Genomic DNA, 20888 nt, shown 5'->3' on the forward strand with positions numbered 1-20888 from the left:
CTCGGCTGCCGCTGGGGGGGGGGGGGCGGGCCTCGCTGGCGGTGGGTTTCCTCCCGCCCTCTTCTCGCCCTCCGTGGGGTTGCTGGTGGCCTGGGTTCCGGGTTCTTCCTTGTCGGCTTGTTCACCTGCATGCTTGCTCTGTAGTTTTTGGGGTTAGTTAATCGCGGTAGCTTAGCTCAGATTGTAATTGAATATCGAGACTTGGGTCGGTTGCTGCTTGTGTTTTGGCCGGTTCCGTGCCTGTTTCGTGTCTGTTCTGTTTTTTTTTTCCAGATTTCCAGTGCCCGACGTGTGCCTCCATGTGTGTTCTCGCGTCTTGGATTAGCAGCGGATGTCACCCCCCCCTTCCAAAAAAAAACAAAACAAAAAAAAACTGGGTTTGTATGTGTGTATATATGTGTATGCGTATATATATATTAATGAGATAAATATATTAACAATGCACATATATATGCCTTAGGTTCTTACCAGCATGGTATTAACCATTAATATGTGTGCAGACAAGGTAAAAAATTAATAAATAAATAAATAGATAAATAAAACAACACTTCGGATAAATTCTGATGGCTAAACTACACAAGAAACAACAAATAACTAACATAAATGCAAAACTTCCGATCATCCGCGTGTGTGTGGGTGTCACTGCGGGTGTGTGTGTGTCAGTGTGTGTGTGTGTGTGTGTGTGTGTGTGAAACTAACTTCACAGGTGCTCTCTGGTTGTTCAACTGGGAAATGAGGAAGGACTTTGTTTTCTGTTGTGGAAGAACATGTCATCAAGGTCCAGTGACGTGGATCCAGCAGTAGACAAACAATTAAATAAACAAACACACTCAACTAATGAGCACAGTTGTGACAGGATCAGCAGTCCGGCTCACAATGTAAAACTAATTTTTAAAATGCGTTACTAAGTTTCTCTGCCCAGACACGAAGCAGCCCTTACATGGATCTTTGTAAATGAAGAAAAGGGTGGTTTGGTCTGGCTGGTCGGCGTTCTTTGTTGAACAAAGGGTAGTTACGCTCAGCAGGGGATCCTGATAAAGAGTGGCTCTCACTCTCTCCCATTATCCGTGCTGTGGATGGGGGTTCTGCAGCATGGGCACAGCAGCTGGTTTCCTTCAGCTCCAGGTCGGTCCAAAGGCGTTCACGTCGAGCCATGTAGGGTCCCTGGTTCAGCTTTCTGGGGCTTGGAACCTCGTGGGTCACTCGTGCAGCGCTCTAGACAGATGCTTCTTCGGTCACCGATCACAGGAGGAGGCCGGTCGTGGCTAGTCGCCCTTCATGCTAAAGTGGTAGTTCCGGCTCCCAGGGAACTCTCCTGGCAGTTCCGAGGTGCAGAGATCCTGTAGGGAAAAAAGCAAAAGAGAAGAGAGCGTGAGAGAGGGGGGGGGCCTTGCCCTTTATAGCTGCGCCCAAGAAGTAGATGCGGCCCTTCCTGCAGTTTGGGGTCTGTGTCCAATCAGAGGGTTGTTCCTTATCACTGCAGGGCCTTAGATGCAAAATCTGCTTGAGCTTTGAGTCCATGGGGGGGGTTTCCTTTGTTCCAAACATGCGGTCAGTCTGTTAGAAAATCGAGGTTGGTCTCAGAACAAGGCCTTAAAGTTCGCTTAAGGCCTCCACTGTTCATATTATCACACAGTCACATAACTCACGTAGGACTGTGGCCCAACAATAGACTGTGGAGGACGGCTGATGTAAATGGTTATAGCAAGCCCTCTGCACTGTCACCAGTATCACATACTGTAGGCCGCTGCACAGCAGCAATGCATCCACGGTCATTTGCGTAATTTTACACAGTGTGTCACTGCTAAAAACTTCTGCGTCAATGGTTTTTCATAATTGATTACGTCTATTACGTTCATTACTAATTGCAAGTGCAAGTGTTATAGAGTGTCAGTGTGCCAGGTCAGCGGATCCTACATGGAGTTGACACTGTAATAAATACACACTGGTGAAAGCGGACAGGAAACAGTGGAATACATGCAGCAAAGACCGACAGGGACTAAAACTCCACTCTACCCACTGAGCTGTCCGGCGCCCAATTCTTAGGAACTTTTAGGAGATATATCTCTAATTGTAACAGTCTTAGAATTAAAAATGGAAACGTTTTCACTGATAATTTTTAGAGAAGCCAGCAGGAACATGTCCACCTTATTTCAGTTATACATAGTTAACTTAGCTTAGCGAGCTTAGCCTTCAACTTACTTTACTTTCATTCTAATCAGATATGATTAATGTCCTTATTTCAACTATACGTCTGTATTAAAAGTGTAGAAACAGGAAAGTGTGTGGAAAAATATGCAGCAAACGGCTGGGACCCAAACTTGGCTCCTTTCATGGGTGTTGCTCAACCAGCTGAACCATCTGGTCCCACAGCTGCTGCTGGACCCCCCCCCCCCCCCCCACACCTCAATCAGTGGATCAGTCAACTAATATTTCTGTCATATTATGTAATATGTTTGTAGTAAACTGACAAACAGTACTGACCAGTTGCACTTTAACTATCCTAGCAGATTTTTAGGGTTTAACTGGGTGTTAAACTCCATTGCACCATTGGTTTAACTTGGAGCTGAGCGTTGGCTGGAGCTCAAATGCAATCCTGAAAAAAACATATGAATAAAATACATAGTTACTAGAGATCTCTTTTTTTTTTGCGTGTTTGGTTAAAACTAAGTCCGCTTTTTTTTTAACACAAGGTTAATATCTTTCCTCACACAGGCTCGCCAACAAATGTGAATAGATTTATAGTTAATCATTAATGAAAAATCATTATTAAGTGTAGAAACACACGCCCATTAAGTGTAATTGTTGGTGCTGTTAATTTCAGCCTGTTTAGGTTCATGTTTCTACCCTTTTTTTGCTAAATTGAATCATCATGCACGTTAATGTCTTAACAGTCTAAGTAACTTTGCTCCTCAAAGGGTCAGTTCACGGTAATTATGATTCAAGCACCATCCAGACAGCATTTGTTCAGATGGTTGAGATGAAATTACATGAGCTCCCCTTCAAACATTTTAATAACAGGATGAAATAAATATCCTTTATTACAAGTGTTTTTCTTCATGAATGGATGCAAATGAATGTTTACAAAACAATTACTCACTCTGCAGGTTAATATTAAGTTGGTAGCACACACTCACTCCAGTGAGGTTAACTGCAGAGCCGCTGAACTCTGAATTCTTGTTTTGACAATAACATCACATTCAGCTTAAAGCTCACCTACGTCTTAACTCAAAATATTGCTTTTTAGAGTACCAAAGTCAAGTCGGCCACGTGCTGACCGACAGTACAATATGAACAAGTACAATACCCTGTGGGACACCATGATTTTTCTTTTTTTCTTTTTTCTCATGGATAAGTATCTCATGTTAAAGTCATGCAAGACATTTTGTCTGATCATTGCCAGAACAGTGTGATTCCACAATTGAGGCTGTTAATGGACTCTCTAGACAACTGCAACTGATCCATACGTCTACTGCTCCAGTCCTCACCAAGACCAACACAGTGTACCACATCAGTCCAGCTCTGAGGTCTGTCCACTGGCTTCCTGTCCATCAGAGGACATACTTTAAAGTTCTGATGCTGGTCTACAAAGCTCTGAATGGTCCAGGACATCAGGGACCTCCTGACCCAGTATGGACCTTCTAGACCCCTCAGGCCATCTGGATTTGTTTTTTAATCAGTTCCCAGAGTCAGAACCAGACATGGAGAAGCTGCATTCAGTATCTATGCTCCACATGTCTGGAACAAACTCCCAGAAAGCCTCAGATCAGCTGAAACACTCAATTTATTACAGTTGAGTTGGACGACTCAACTGTTCTCAGCTGCATTTGGATACACATCCAAACCTGCACTGGTACTTTTAAGCTTGAGTTTCAAAACTGGATCATATTTTAACTACTAATTTTGTGTAAATTTTGTGATAGACGGCATGCTGAAAGTCGGTCCTAAAGATGGCGCTGCGAGTACTGTGTGACGTCACATGATATCCATGAATACAAATAAACTTCCCTCGCCTTGCCTTGCCTAGACTCATCAGTCAAGTCAAGGCAGATAAGTTTATGACAGAGTAGATTATTTGACTGATCAGTCTCCTGACTGTTATTCCAACCTTGTTGTCTGAAGCCTTTTCAATAATTTGCACCTCGTTAGAGGAATGTGTTTTTGAGGACTTTAACACAGATGTTTAAGCTAGTATGTTCATATAATTGTATTTGTTTTATACTTCTTATGTTTTATATATTTATGGTATATTTTAGTGTGGCTCGTCTTATTTTTTTCTACTCTTTGAAGCTGCACTTTTATTTTTTTGTACTTTTATTCACCATATCGTTAAGAAGAGCCGCACTCTGACATGACAATAGGATATTTGATTCTAAAAGGGGGGAATAAGCTGATATTCTCTTATTGTGTTCTACCACCCTGATCCTTTCATCAATGAAAAAAAGGAATTCAGCTGACTTGTAAGACGTGAGAAGTGAGAGCTGAATCCAGTCTGCGCGTCCTCTGTTTAGTTGATGGTTTCGTAGTAGAACTCATCGACGAACCTTCGTGTGTCGCCGCAGGTCTCGCCTCGCTGACTTCCACATGAACTGCCAGATGACGTCGCACACCATCACCACCTGTCCTCATGACAATTACAACGGCTGCCTCATGTCCTACGTCGGCCTCATTGGTAAGAAAGTAAATTCTTGTGGCAACTGTTTTGGGTAATGAGGCAGCTCCTTGTGTGACTACTGCTGCTCTGATTAAGTCTGTAGATGTAACGATTTCTGTGTACATTTATACTGAGATATTAATGGCTTAAGCACATTAGTCCCCTCTCATCTGTTTACCAGCTGGCTTTCATCAGCCTCGTCCTTCGCAATCATTTAAATCTTTAATTTGTGGATTTGCAATAGAAAAACTCCTCACAGGTGACTCATTTCTTCTTTGGAAATCATCCAGTGATTCAGCTCCAAGTTGACAGAAACCCTCTTTGTCTTTCTTCCTGGGTAATGTTCCTCCTCCGCTTCCATCCGTTCCCGGCCTGTGTGGCATAAGGTTCAGACGTGACGCCCAACTACAGCGACAGCAGCCCGTTCAACATCAGCATCAGCCTGTGGTGCAGCTGCAGAGGAGCGGGGCCACAGGAGCAGGAGTGCGAGGCCTTCCACCGCGACTTCACGCTCAACACCTGCCTCAGTGAGTGCACGTCCACGCATCCACACCACTACCATTATTTATCAATAATCTGCTTATTTTTCAAGTTACTCTGAAAATCTGATGGATTAGTTAAGTCTTTATTGATCAGTTCTTTCAACTAAAATTAAATTTCCAGTCATGGTAAGAAGTGGTATATGGAGCCTGTCCGAATTAACAGATTTTCTGCATTAATTTGTCATAAAATGTGATCTGATCTTTATTTAAGTTGCAAATATGACTTTAGCTGACAAAATAAAAGTAATAGAATATGTTGTGCTAGAGTAAGAACTGAGTGAATACACAGAAGAATGACTTCAAAGAAAGATAACAGGAGTCAGTCATTTTCCGCCCTGAGGTCTAAATAATGGAATAAAATTTGAGGTGTGGTTCCGAGCTTCTTTGAATTAACTTGCTGAAAAGGGGAGAATACTCAGCACCATCTATGGTCTCAACTAGATGCTTAAAGGAGCTGTATGTAAGAGCAATAATAAAACGAATCATAAAATGACCCCGATATGTCAATAGACATTTAAAAATCATGTTCATTTCAAATACTTATGTCACTGACAACAGCACTCAAGCCAGGATATTCCAGTTTAAAAAGAGGAGTTGCAGCCCTCAACTGATGTTTATGTTGTCATTTTTTGTTTTGGCCTGAAGCTCCACCCTCCACCTATCTCCCAATCACCAAGTCAGTATTGTTTCTGAAGCTCCACCCTCCACCTATCTCCCAATCACCAAGTCAGTATTGTTTCTGAAGCTCCACCCTCCACCTATCTCCCAATCACCAAGTCAGTATTGTTTCTGAAGCTCCACCCTCCACCTATCTCCCAATCACCAAGTCAGTATTGTTTCTGAAGCTCCACCCTCCACCTATCTCCCAATCACCAAGTCAGTATTGTTTCTGAAGCTCCACCCTCCACCTATCTCCCAATCACCAAGTCAGTATTGTTTCTGAAGCTCCACCCTCCACCTATCTCCCAATCACCAAGTCAGTATTGTTTCTGAAGCTCCACCCTCCACCTATCTCCCAATCACCAAGTCAGTATTGTTTCTGAAGCTCCACCCTTCACCTATCTCCCAATCACCAAGTCAGTATTGTTTCTGAAGCTCCACCCTCCACCTATCTCCCAATCACCAAGTCAGTATTGTTTCTGAAGCTCCACCCTCCACCTATCTCCCAATCACCGGGTCAGTATTGTTTCGGCATCCGGGTTGCCAGCTCGGCTCTAATTATGGCAGCCATGGCAGCCTACGTTCCTGCTGCATTCTGCAGCCGACCTGGCAACCTCTGGTCGGGGGAGGAGGGGGAGGGTACACGCCGCTCAACAATATTTGGAAAGTGACTGCAGTACCAGTTTTGGCCATTTCTTACAGACGCCTCCTTTAACTGTAAAGTAACTGTTTCAGTCTGTCTGCTGCTTCTCCTGAAATACAGCAGAGGCGAGTGAAGAGAGCGGACAAGCCCACACTTGTTGAGGGCAAAGGGCGAGCACAGGTAGGAGAGAGAGAGCAGGCCATATGCAAGGGGAGGGGGAGAGTGGGGTGTAGCAGCTAAGCTCCTTGAGCCTTTTGCACAGTTTATGTTTTGTGAGAAAGCAGAATAATGAGCCTAAACATGGAAGTTAATCCCCCACAAGATGACTTAAAAAATAGAAAATTCTCCTTCTGCAGTGGTCCAGACCTGAATCTCATAGAGATGCTGTGGAATGATCTCCAGAGATCCCTTCACACCTACGTCCACTTACATCCGACAAATGTGCCTGAGATGAAACAGTTCTAGAAGGAGGAAAGATCCAGAAGTCCTCCTGAATTTTGGGCTAAAAAAAAAAAAAGTATTGATACTATAATACCGACTGATTCTAGAGTAAAATACAGCAGAGTCGGCGGCAGAACAGATCTAATTGGGGGGCACATAATAACCAGCGGGGGGGCACAAACTGCCGTTCAAGAACGCAATATGATGTAAATGCTTAATATGAGTTTGCCATCAACGATCACAGCAAACCAGTTTCAATTACACAACATACTGCAAAATCTATTTTTAATACACACACACACAAGTGTATTGTGCACTCAAACTGCAAAAAAACAAAAAACAACGACGTACAGGCCACGTCTCTCCCTCCCTCGCCCTCTCCATCTCTCTCTCATACAACGCATACACATAAAACTGTGAACGGTGAATCTCCAAATTTAATTTGACGAAATTAGACTGACCCAAACATTCCACATTTGCGTAATAATAAACGCCAAGGCTGGCGCCATGAAGTCAATTAAATGCATGTCTCACCTTTAGAAGAGTTACACATCTTAATTTTCCTATTTCACCATAGATCACACTTTGGGAAGCCTTCTTTATATTTTAGCGTTATTTCCGCGTAGATAAGAGTGAGTTTGATGCTCCTTAACGAGTTTTGTCCGCAGATCAACATCAACCCAGCTCCCCAACATCAACCCAGCTCCCCAACCCCTTGCTCCCTGATTGGCTGATTTATGGTTCCGCGTCACACCAACGCAGAACCGACAGCGTAGGGTACGCGGCGACGCACACCGCACCGCGACCCTACGCCGTCGGCTACGCCGTCGATTTAACGCGGAACCATAATTCAGGCGAAACTGCAGTCTGTCTGCGCTGATCACAGACACACGGGGTCGGAGCGGATTTGGTCATGATGTTTAACCTGTGTTTTGTGATTAATAAGCACGGGTTTTAATTAAATGTAATTTACGAAGGATGATTTCACGTTCAATAAGATAAGTAATCAATAAAATACAAAGTTTGGCACAAAGGCTTGGCCTGCTTGTGGGCGAGTGGAGGGGGGCACAATAACTCATTTGGGGGGGCATGGCCCGCGGATGACCCCCCATGACGCCGACCCTGAAATACAGTTAATGGCCGGGTTTCCCAGATCAGTTAAGTAGTTCTTAACAGCGAAAGACTTCTTTCAAACCTTCTTAAGGAGCCTGTGAAAGAAAATCGCGTTTCCCAGAGTCGCTCTTAGCTTAAGTATCTCTTTCATTAAGAAGGAAATGAAAGATGCTGCTGACCCAGTCTTTACAACCATCTTAGTGAACAACTTAGTGACTCACAGATCCAGCCGCGTCAGGCAAATCAATATCACACCAAGTAATGAGATATTAAAACAATGCACCCCGCACAAATTTTGATCTATTTTATACTTTAAATTTGTATTGTTTAGCATTTATTGGTGACAGCAAAGGGGAAAAAAAAAGAAAAATAAGGAATAACAAGTGTGTTCCTGTATATGCTTTATGCATTACGCACAAATAAAATGATCATCATGAATATCATTTATTTGATAATTTGGCTGCTTTACAGCATGTTCTCTCTGCAAATCAACCGCGTCACCGTGCGCGAAGCAGAACTGTTTATATGAACGCATTCGTGCGTCAGCACTTCAATCTCCTGGACGTGCTGTCGGACCGGGCTGTCCAGGCAGCCGGGACACCGATCCTCCTGCGCCGAGCCCGAGCCCGAGCCCGAGCCCGAGCGCACCTACACCTATGTGATGACAGGGAAGCAGCAGCTGAAGAACAGGATCCTTTGATGAATCGTTCATTACAGTCTCAAATATAATCAATGGTGTCGGTTTATATTAAAGAATCTTTTTGCCCAGAAGAAAAAAGAGCGAAGACAACGACCCATAACTATTTTCTTCTCTTGAAAAAACACACCTGCCGACTCGCGCTGTATACAGCGCGAGTCGGGATGCAGCATCATTCAGAAGAGGAGGAATACGTGCGAGGCGGTGCTGATCTCCGCAATTAGAAGCCTTCTATAATTGTAAAAAGAATTTCACTTATCACGGGTTCTTTTTGGAACATAACCCCTGCGAAAAACCAGGGATTGCTGTAATTCCACGTTGCGATTTGCGAAACTCGCCTTCTCTTGGCTCATGTTTTTGAACGCACACACACGCCCACCACATTTCCTCCCGGTCTCTGCGTGTGGGGAAAAAAAGCCTCACTGTAGCCAGAAATAACGGAGTAACGCACCGTTTTGATGAAAAAGGGACATTGAATTATATTTATCATCTTAATTTTTCATTATAACGCACAGGCAGCAGGGAATTAGTGCGTTAGGCAGCAGTGCTGCGTGTGAAAATGCGCTGATAGTGATCGGTGATCGATTTGCCTGGCATCGATTGATTTGGTTTCAGAACCGGACAGCTGCTCCAAAGAGCTTCTGAAAGAGCGAAACTAAAGAACGGTGTTAAGAAGTCATCTGGGAAACACCCGTATCTTAGGGTTCTCTCTTAGTTCAAACCTTCTTTGAACCTCTCTTAAGTCCTTAAGAGAGGTCGGATCTGGGAAACACGGCCAATGTTGTCATTATTTTTTAAATCATGAAATATTTGTTTAAATGGGCTGATAGTATTTGTAAAATCTCCTCACTTTACTTTCAGAAAAAAAAAATTGCTTAGTTACTTACAAGAAGAGAAAAAAATAGAGACTGTGAGCAGGAGTGATAAGGTCAGGTAGAGGAAGAACAGTGTGTGAGATGAGACTTCCACGATCCCAAGATGCTTTCTTTAAATAAGACGGACCTGGCCACAACATCACCTCTGCACGTCCTATGAAATACATGCTCAGTTTGAACACGCGTGTTCATTATCAGAGAAACACCACAGTAAACTATAAATATATATATATATATATATATATATATATATATATATATATATATATATACATACACACACGGTTTCAATGATTGTCCATCTGTTATTATTCAGCTCCAATACAAGATAAAAAAAGCAGGCCATAAGTGGAGTTTACTGGATCAGGATACATGTCTCCACTGCATGAAGGCTGATCACAGGTGCCTCCGATTCCAGAGATCATGACAACACATCTGGAGAAAGTTAGTATAAGGCTTCTTTTTTCCAGGGGAAAGTTTCTACAGCAGCGTACAGTACAAAAAAAATGAACTTTTTTTTGCAGAGAAAAATGGTCATTAGCGTTACATGTGGCAAACACTTAAACCCATAATAAATACTGAAGGTTCACATCCAGCTTGCCAGTCTGTCTTCAGTGCTGAAGCTCTAAAACTTGAAGTTCTGCAACTGACCACTCGGGGCAGCATCCAAAACTGAGTCCATTCTGTTGACCTTCATGTTAAAATGTCCATCTTTACAGAAGAAATGACCGTATTTAGCTAGTTGTTATTTTAACTACTTTACCTTTCATGACTACTTGATTCCTTATTTGTGAATAAAGACCAAACAAAACATAATTACCCTCAAAGGTGTCAAACTAATTCAGTTCTAATTAGGTGTCTGAGGTCTCTAAATAGGGTGTGTAATGTTGTTTAGTCCCCAAAAAAAATGTCTACCCGCCGTTTACCCTAATGCTGTTTGATGTGTTCATTAATAATTAAATAAGCTGGACACTGATTGGTTGACAGCAGCGCGGATATCAGATGAACCACGTACTGATTTGACAGTGAAGCAGCGTGTCCAAGATTATCCAGATGTTTAATATATTTACCTGTTTATCTGAGTAAACATGTAGTTTGTGGACATTGCTGCACCTAGCATCCTCACACTCTGCAGCAACAACTCTTACGATTGTCAGTCATTTATGCTGAACACTTACTGTTCTCTATGGCTCTAGTACTTCCACAGATTTTAATGACATTGCTCGCCAGTGTCAGGTTGAATATCAAGCTTAGCCCAAGGTAAAAGGTTAATGTAATGTTGTCTTAAACCATGGAACATTTAGCCACATGCTAAGGGACTTTTCAGTCTATAGTCTAGTATTTACAGATTGTGGCTGTGTGTAGTACAAACGGTCAGTCGTGGGTAGAAGTTGTCTCGGATTGTATTGCATAAACATCAGCCACACAGGTTGACAATTTTAGTTCTTTCAGAGGATTATGGAAAATGCTGACATCTCCGGAACAAACTGAGACACAGCATTTTCATCCGTCCGACCTTTTCGCCAGACTGAAACTCTTATTTTCCTTCTTTGTATCCTTGTAGAAGTCAACTATGTTGCAGCAGCGGCAATCTGATATTCTTAAGCTTAAGGAAGTTGGCCGGTGTTTGAGGGTTCCTTTTTTCCAGGTTGTGCCAGGCTCTGCTGGGCCTCCCTCGAAGTCTTCGCCTGTTGCTTTTGACAGGCGGTTACTCCCAAGGTGAAACTTATTCATGGAGAGGTTGATGTGGATTCTACTCGTCCTGTTTTTAAAGACCCTCCCAAATTGTCGTTAGTTTTTTTTTATTGATAAGGGCCGGGTTTCCCAGATCCGAGCTCTCTTAAGGATTTAAGAGAGGTTCAAAGAAGGTTTCAACTAAGAGAGGACCCTAAGATACAGGTGTTTCCCAGATGACTTCTTAACACCGTTCTCTAGTTTCGCTCTTTTAGAAGCTCTTTGGAGGAGCTGTCCACCACCGCGGTTCTGAAACCAAATCGATCACCAATCACTATCAGCGCATTTTCACACGCAGCACTGCTACCTAACGCACTAATTCCCTGCTGCCTGTGCGTTGTGTGTTATAATGAAAAATTAAGATGATAAATATATTTCAATTACCCTTTTTCATGATGAAAACAAGACTGCAACTAAATAAGAAGTAGTCCTGGTAAGAGAATAATGAGGAAATGTATTGTTTTTATTAAATGTGAAAGATGGACGAAAGGAGAAATTAACTTAACGATCATTCAGCATATAGGACCACATTGTATCCTCCTGACTAGTAAAACAGAATCCTTCACCTCAAAAAAATATTCTGGTTTGGCGAGTGCCCCGTGGCACTCGCCGTGCTACACTGGCGCCCAACCGACAGGATGGAGAGGACACGGAGTTTAGTGCAGACCCTTTTTATTTCACCCAAATCATGGCCAACACGTGCACAAGGACATCAGCATACCAGGGACCCCTTGCTGCTGTCCAGCTCTGCCTTATAAGGCAGGCAGGGTGGAGGCGCGGCAGCCACCCAGGCGGATGGGACACAGGTGCGTGTGTCCCATCAACCTCTCCACCCTGCCACACAGAGGATGGCCAACTTTTGAACATTGATAGCTTGTTCACATTTTGCTCTGGCAGAAGCTATCTCCTCCGGTCGATCCATCTTTCAAGTTGGCTTGTATTCCTTCAGGTAGACTAACGGAACAACTAACCAACCGTTAACTTGCTACCTTTACATATACCAATGTCATCCAATTCTACCAAGATCTTAAATGGGGGTGTTTGTCAAGTGCTCAGCGAAGGCCACGTGATTGGTCCTATCCTAACAGAGGATGGTGCCAGTGGAGCTGGGTTGGAGCTCCGACAATACTCTTTTCACCTCTATCAGGCTTTATTTCAGAAGTTGTTTCAGTTGGCCGGCTATGCTGGGGAGGGCTCGCTGGCGGTGGGTTGCCTCCATCATACTTCTCCCCTCTGTGGGGTTGCTGGTGGGCTGGTTTCCGGGTTCTTCCTTGTCGGCCTCTGGTCTCGCGGGTGGCGGGGTTGCTCCCCCCCCTCCCACACTATAGATACACTTCAGGTGGAGCTACACACACATACACAGCCACACAAACATATACATACACACATAGCCACAAAGACATGTACACGCACGCACGCACGCACGCGCGCGCGCGCGCACACGCACACGCACACACACACACACACACACACACACACACACACACACACACACACACACACACACTTGTTAACCTGCATGCTTGCTCCGTAGTTTTTGGGGTTAGGTAGTGGTAGCTTAGCTCAGACTGTGATCAGATCTCAAGATTTGGGTCGATTGCTGTTCGAGTTTTGGTCAGCTCCGTGTCGGTTTTGTGTTTTGTTTGTGGTTTTTTTGTTGCAGATTTCCAGTGCTTGATATGTGTCTCCGTGTGTTCCTGCTTCCAGGATTGGCAGTGGATATCGTCGCCCCCCCCCCCCCCCCCCCAAAAAAAAAAATAAATAAAAAAAATCACTGGGTTTGTATGTGTATATTTATGTATGTGTATGCATATGTATGCGTATATATATGTATATAAAATATAGTAATAATGCACATATATATGCCTTTGGTTTCTACCGGCATGGTATCAATCATTAATATGCGTGCAAAAAAAAAAAGAAGTTGTTTCAGTTGTGACTTCTGAAATTAGGGTAGATGAACATACATAGTGTAGAGATGACTATAGCTGAGGATTATCAAAAAAATATTTAAATCAGTGTTTGCATCGACAGTAAAGATTCACTCAAATTATTCCTGTGCAGGGTAGATGGATTTGATGTTTTGCTAGAGGCTATTTGATTTTCTCTTCTACTCAACACACTCTTTAGTTGTTGTTATTGTTCATCATTGTTGCTCTGATTTGTCGCAGCGCAAACCAACTCCACGCAAAGGCAGTTTGATAAGGATTGTTTTCAGACCCTACATCTTTCCAGATGTGGGTCGGATCTATCAGGATAGCGAGTATTTCCTCTGCAATCCATGGGGAATCCATCTGATTTCAGAAGCCTTTTCAGGAATCTGTTGAAAGGATACAAGGTTTATCCATTTCATGACTGCTAACATATTAAGGGATGACTGCAGGAGGGTTTTATGCATCTGGCCTCTGAGCGTTACATAAAACACTCACACTTGAGTGGAAGTCCTTTGTCTGAAAACAAGTGCTTATAATTTTGACCTCAGATGAACTACAATGCCTAGAATTTACCATGTTTTTGCCACTCAAATATATACATTAGAAAGTTTTGCTCAGTGTATGAATAAAGAAGTAAATCATTCTTTCTAAACTTTAATTGGGATATTTTATCTATTTTTAGGACATTTGCTGAAATTGCTTAACATTGTGGGTGATTATTATTTCGGACATAAACATTTAATCGTCAAACACTTAAAAAAGTGTCAAAAGGCATGGCTTTAAAATCGTGAGGGTTGAAAGCAGTTTCCTATAAGCTGAAGTGTTGTGAACAGTCTGTGTTTCTGGTCCTTTTCTTCCTTTCGAGGGTTTTATTGCTCTTATAGTAGATTTGTATACATTGTTAATTAATTTTCCCTCAGGGATTAATAACGTATTTTTAATTAAATCAAATTTAATTGCTGGCATCACCTAGAGGAGACATTGTTATCATCTCTGTCCTCCACACATGCTTTGTCATCATGAGATATTAAACTTTGCTTTTTTAAACAAATATATTTTTGCACATTTTCAAGTTTAAAGGGATGTGAGCAAACATTTGTCTGCCCTTGAAGATTTTATCAACTTTGCACTGAGCAATTCATATCTAGAAAAGTTAATTCGTGTACAGACCAGACTGATGTGTCACCTTGTCTCCGTCTCCCTGCTGTCCGGTGTCACAGAGCAGAGGGTGCAGCATTGTACAGAGCTTGTTCCTTGCTTCAGATGTTGTGACTGAAGAAAAGACTTCACTGCTGCAGATCATGATAAAAAGACAAACATTTAGGAGATTTAGACTTTGAACAGCATAGTTTTTTAAGAATCAGATTTGAACTGGTAACATTTCTGTCGATACTTTTAGGTAGCAATCAAGCCCGTTTTACATTAGTGGATACCCTGCGTTGAACACGTGGATGTAGCGCGTCACCTGTCTTACATTGACTGATGCAGGTACATGGTACACTTAACCGGGTCAGGTTTAATGTACACAGAACGCAGGAAGGCGGGTCGTGGGAGGGGTTTGTACAACCCACCAGGGAAGTTGTTTTTCTTTTTAAATGTATTATAATAATGTCATACAACAAGGAAACAGTTGATGAGATTAACAGCAGCAGGACATCACAGGTAAGATCTTTTGGCCCTTTTCGACTAGTAGCTACTCTGCGGGCTTCTACTCGCCACGCCCCCGTCTTGCGCTTCTCCACTACGGGCCGAGGCGGGTGGAGGCGTGCCGAGTAGGTACTTTTTCTGTACCTATTGTGCTGAGGTTCTAAGCGTGCTGAGTCATCCCTGTATCTTCGTCATCACTCTACACGCCACTGATTGGTCGGGGGCGGGGCCGTCAGACGTTTGAATCAGAAAGCGGGGAGTCAGCGCGAGAACGACTCGCGGCGACTTTATTATACAGTGCAAATGTCTGTTTGGTGATCCAACTCTGAGGTGCAGATGTTCATAAACCTGGTGGCTGAGGAGAGAATTAAAAAGGGATGTAGACGGGCGATAATGAACGACCAGATCCACCAGGCGCTCTGTTTTTTTCTCAGCCGCTCGCGGCTCCAGCTTATTTCTCATCAGCGCCGACACAAACAAAGGGGTTGCGCAATCGAGTATGTCACAGCAGCTTCACCCCAACCCGCCCACTTCTCACCTGTGGAAAAACAAACGAGGACAAAGCGGGTGGAGGCGTGACGAGGCGTGACGAGGCATCCCGAGTCGGGGCGCGCTGAGTAGGTACTAGTGGATAAGCGCCATATTTTAGCAAGATGAGTAACTGGGGAGACGAGGAAATGCACGAGCTGCTCAACCTTGGAGCTGAGGACGCCATAAACCGGCGTATGTACGTAACCACAAAGGATGGTCCATTGTTTAAACAAGTGGAGTGCTCTGGTCCTCCTCCCTTCACACGGTCTATATTATAGAGCTCACTGTTCCCTGGGAGGCTGCTGTTGAGGAGGCCTTCGAACGCAAGAGTCTTAAGTACAGCGAGCTCGCAGCTGATGCAGAGCAACGCGGTTGGAAAGTCAAGGTTTGCCCAGTGGAAGTTGGCTGCAGAGGCTTCTTGGGCAAGTCTACCATCAGGCTGCGTAAGGACTTGGGGATTCGAGGCCAAGCCCAACGCCAGACCATAAAAGCCCTCTCAGGTGCAGCAGAAGAAGCAAGTCGGTGGCTCTGGGTGAAGAGGCGAGACTCCTCCTGGGCCCCAAAGTATTGACACAGGGGGTTGAAAGCAGAGGGGGGCACACCTGGGATGCCAGGTGTTGCCGATGAGCCCTCTGGAGGTGTTGTGGGCCTATCATCGAAACACCGGGGAAAGAGGGTGCCCACCTGATGACCCCAATGAGGCTTACAACCCCCACCCCTCCTCATACACCATCGCAAGCCACTCTGATGGACGCACCGTCACCGCTCATGTCTCACCGTATTTGTTCATTTAAGGGATTGTTTCACTTAGTCCTAAAACAGAACTGCAAGATCAGAAGAAGTGGCATTTGTCTCTAATGTTTGTATTACAAATGGATGCAAAGCCGGAAGGATGATGGCTTTTTCTTGGAGAGAGACTGAAGTATCGTCTACACAATCTCGGATTAGATAAATGAATGTGAAAGTGAATAAAAGTGAATGTGTTTTGTAGGTTCTTACTGGAAATTATTGAAAACATTGTCCAAAAAGAAATGCTGTTTAGAGATGTGATCTGATTTAAGAGCAAGTCTAGAAAGTTAAATGACATGAACCAGTGGCCTCAGAGGACGCTATTCACCAATAATTTCACCAAACACATGCGTGTGCATCACGTTCCATTCTGTACACAAGCATCTCAACTCGACAGGCGGATACGTTGCTGAACGGTCACAGCTCAGAATCCACTCACGCTGTAAAAACCCCTAACGCTATATTCAGATGCTCACCAGCTTCCAGACAAATGTTAAAGCGTGTTGAGCTACTGTTTTGAAGAGTTTCTGGTCTTTGCATTCATATTTTCTAATTCTGGCAGATGTCTTTACTGAAATGTTTTGTAAAAGAGAGCAGAGACATTAGTATTTTCAGTAACAACAATACACTAAAACAAAGATGTCCAAAATAGGTGACCGGGATCTATTATTCAGATGGAAGTAAACTTTGCAGAGTGAACATGAGCTGAAACAGTTGGGCTGCCAGGCTCTGTGCGGGTTTCAGGCAAAAATAGCAAAAATGGCACGTTAGTCAGTAAGACATTTCAGACCTTGAAAATCTTTGCTGTCCAGGGGAGATGAGATGTCATGTAGGTATTTCTACCCCATGATGTGATAGTGAGGCACTGAAACTCCTGAAGGTGGAGTGTAAAATGAGAGATTTGTAGATATATGAAGTCATTTTTATCCACGTCAGCTCCTGCCTCTGCAAATTCAACCTTAAGCTTATATTGTAACAAGCGAGTAAGTGCTCTTAAAATTGTCAGAAGTTCCTTCGAGATGTTCCTCAAGTGATAAAAACCCTTCTTTACTAATTTTCGAGAGTGACGATCAAGAACCATAGACTGATCAATTACAGCAGCACAGGAGAAACCAGAGAAGCAAAGTCTGTTTGACCAAAGGGATCTTTTTATCTGGTGCAATGATCAAAGTTTAACTCTTGTCTGCATTTATTTAAATACAGTGATTGTTCAGCCAGGTGTTAGTGGTTTGCAAGACCTCTAACAGCACTGACAAATGGTGAAACTCTGAACCATTAAAACAGTAAAGTTGAATGTCATTATAAAAGCATAAAAATTATTGAACACATTCTTAAACCAATGAATAATCTAACAATATAGAATTAAATACAACAATGATATTGGATCCAAAATAGAGGCCTGTGAGACTCCAAATGACAGAGCAGGTGTTTTAGACATAATGTAAAATTAAAGTTGCAAGCAGCGATGAACGGGCCCTCGCACCCTTGTGCATGTTCAGGCTGCAGTGGAATGTGACTTGATGTAGATTCTTCAGGCCTGGACATTTAGCAAATGACACCACCCACGACTCTCTATATAAAACCATTAAAGTTATGGCAGAAAATAGGATCTATCAAATATCGACCAATCAGAAGAAGGGGCGGGGCTAATTCAGGCCAATGAAGGTGAAGGAGTCAAAACCGAGTCCCATGACACCACCCATGACTCTGTATTATTATTATTATTGAGCTTTATTTCGAATATGCAAATTAAAGAAGAACAATATTAAAAAGTTTTAAAAAATAAAGTACAAATATATATATACATACATACATACATACATACATACATACATACATACATACATACACACATACATACATGTCTGTAAACAAAAGACAAGGCAGACCTTGCAGATTCACCAGCATATTCTAAAGGGAGTAGGATTGAAGTATATACTTATCAGGTCCTACCCCTAAATCTTATATTCATTTTTTCAAATAGCAAGAGAATCAATAAGCTTACTTATAGAACACAAAAAAAACACAATATAAGTCTATATATCAACATGAATATACATCCATTTACCAACATATCTACATATAACTATATATCCATATATATTAACAAAGATATACCCATACATAAATACTGTATGTATAATATATCACTATATGTCCATATACATACATATATATAACATGTTTCCATAATATGAATCTATATATCTACACATATTAAATACATCTATATATATCTACATTTTTATTCGCCACTGTATTTTGAGAAAGAAGTTTCTTTATATCTTTTTTAAATTGTGATACGTTTTGACTTTGTTTTAGATCTATGCTCAGGCTGTTCCAAAGTTTTACACCATAGGTAGACATACAGAAGCTCTTCAGTGTTGTGCGTCTATTGATAACTTTGAAATTAAGTTGGCCCCTGAGGTTATAACCTCCCTCCCTTTCAAAGAATATCCCCTGTATATGTCCTGGTAATAAATTATTCTTGGCTCTAAACATTAATGTTGCTGTATTGTAATTGACTAGATCTAGAAATTTTAGTAATTTAGATTTGTAAAAATAATTCATTTGTGTGGTCCCGGTAACCTGCATTGTATATTATTCTCACAGCTCTTTTCTGTAATATGCACAAGGAGTGAAGTGAGCTTCTGTATGTGTTCCCCCAAACCTCCCAACAGTCATTTAAATAGGGTAGGATCAATGAGTTATAGAGGATGAGTAGTGATTTATAGTTCAAGAAATGTTTTGCCTTTGCTAATAATGAAATACTTTTTGACAGTTTGTTTTGAACATGTTTGATGTGTTGCTTCCAGCTAATTTTTTCTTCTATGATCACACCCAGGAATTTTATCTTTTTAACTCTTTCTATTTGTATTCCATCTATGTGAATTTGAATTTGGCTTTTTGTATTTGTATGTATGCCATTACTTGGCATGCCCATAATAAAAGTAGTTCGCGGAAATCACCTGAAATATCTCCTAGCACCAAGAGGTTGTTTCTGACTGGAATAACTTCATCTGTTTAGCTTGGGTGATGGAATACCGTGAAAACAAGGAGTCACCAGGGAATATCATTTGATAGTGTTGCAAATGACGAAGGCTAAAAATGCCTAGTTTTGGACGAGAAAACAATGTTATTTTCCATTTTGTGTTGGAGACATCATTCCTTCTTCCCATCTTAGCATCTATCAGTGTCCTCACTGTGACAGTGTCACATCCACTTGTTTTTTCAGTTCATTTTAGTGCCCAAATTCAATGAAGCAGCACGTAAAACCAGAAAATTTGATCTTTAACTCTATGTCTCAATTAATGAGACTTCCATCCCCGCATAGTGTTGTTTCCTAATTTATTTGACTTTATTTTATTCATTCATACATTCATGCTTGAGACTTAAATATATTTATACATTTATTTGGGCATTTTTTTTTACTTAAATACACAAATGTCTGTTAAAATGTTTCTACGGGGGGCACGGTGGGGAGGATCCGGCCGGAATAACGTGATCCTTCCACGGGCTACGTCCGGCCAGAGAAACCCCACCCTGTCTGGTGAAAAGATGCTGCTGCTCACTCCTCAGGTTAAGGAGGAGACCTGAGCTCAGTGCAGGAACTCCCGGGGTTGGTAGAGGATGGAAATGCCCAGTACTGTTACTTAGGTAGGAGAGCTGGGTGATAAAAATGGGGGAAAAAAACCAGGATAAAAATATTAAAAAGAAGAAAAAAAAATGTTTCTACAGTCTAAATCAGGGGTGGGCAATCCTGGTCCTGTGTCCTGCATGTTTTAGAGCACAGGTGTCAAACTGAATCCCAGAAGGGCCGGTGTCCTGCATGTTTTAGATGTTTCACTGCTTTAACACACCTGATTCTAATCAATCATCGTCACCAGCTTGTCATCAAAGTCTGGATAGTTCTGTTGATGTATCACTTGTATCATGGTGCAATGAAGCAGGGAAACATCTAAAACCTGCAGGGACACCGGCCCTGGAGGACTGGAGTCCGACACCCGTTTTAGAGGTTTCACTGCTTTAACACACCTGATTCTAATTAATCATCATCATCAGCTTGTTATCAAGGTCTGCACAATTATGTTAATGACACAGTCACTTGTATCATGTTGCAATGAAGCAAGGCAACATCTAAAACCTGCAGGGACACCGGCCCTCGAGGTCCAGGATTGCCCACCCCTTGTCTAAATGCACAAATGTTAAAGTCCAAAAAGACAGACATTGTGCAATTATGAGTGAAAAGACAGCAAGTGCTTTACTGTGAACAAACTGGAATTCCGTTGTCAAGGCGATGTGACCGTAAGAAGTGATGGATTACCCTGCGTGTCCACATGTATTGACCACCGTGCTGCTGTCTTTGCATTCCTCTCTGTCTCCTCTCTCAGAAAACGCCATCCTGTCATTTGGCTATGGTTCTGAGGGGGGGATGCCTGTAACTGAGCCTCCGTCCATCTTCCCACTCCCCGCCCAGCCGCCCATAATGTCCAAGCCCGCTCCCTCATTACACGGGAATGGCATCAAGCCCATGGACAGCGCTTGTATGTTCTCCACTTGTGCCAACCTGCAGGTGAGTTTGGATATTTGTTTTGCGTCTGGGGGGAGAGGTGAGTGATAAATGGGCT

The 20888-nt window shown here is 42.6% G+C and overlaps 1 protein-coding gene across 1 annotated transcript in view; it reads left to right on the plus strand.

The window, feature by feature from the left end:
* Positions 1-20888, plus strand: part of LOC133455497 (GDNF family receptor alpha-2-like) — a 168036-nt gene that overhangs the window by 89282 nt on the left and 57866 nt on the right. Inside the window, exons 4-6 of the mRNA XM_061734569.1 lie at positions 4563-4672; positions 5041-5181; positions 20652-20833. Coding sequence (XP_061590553.1) covers positions 4563-4672; positions 5041-5181; positions 20652-20833 — 433 coding nt within the window. The remainder of the gene's footprint in view (positions 1-4562; positions 4673-5040; positions 5182-20651; positions 20834-20888) is intronic.

This window comes from Cololabis saira, chromosome 11, assembly GCF_033807715.1.
Source record: "Cololabis saira isolate AMF1-May2022 chromosome 11, fColSai1.1, whole genome shotgun sequence".
NCBI lineage: Eukaryota > Metazoa > Chordata > Actinopteri > Beloniformes > Belonidae > Cololabis > Cololabis saira.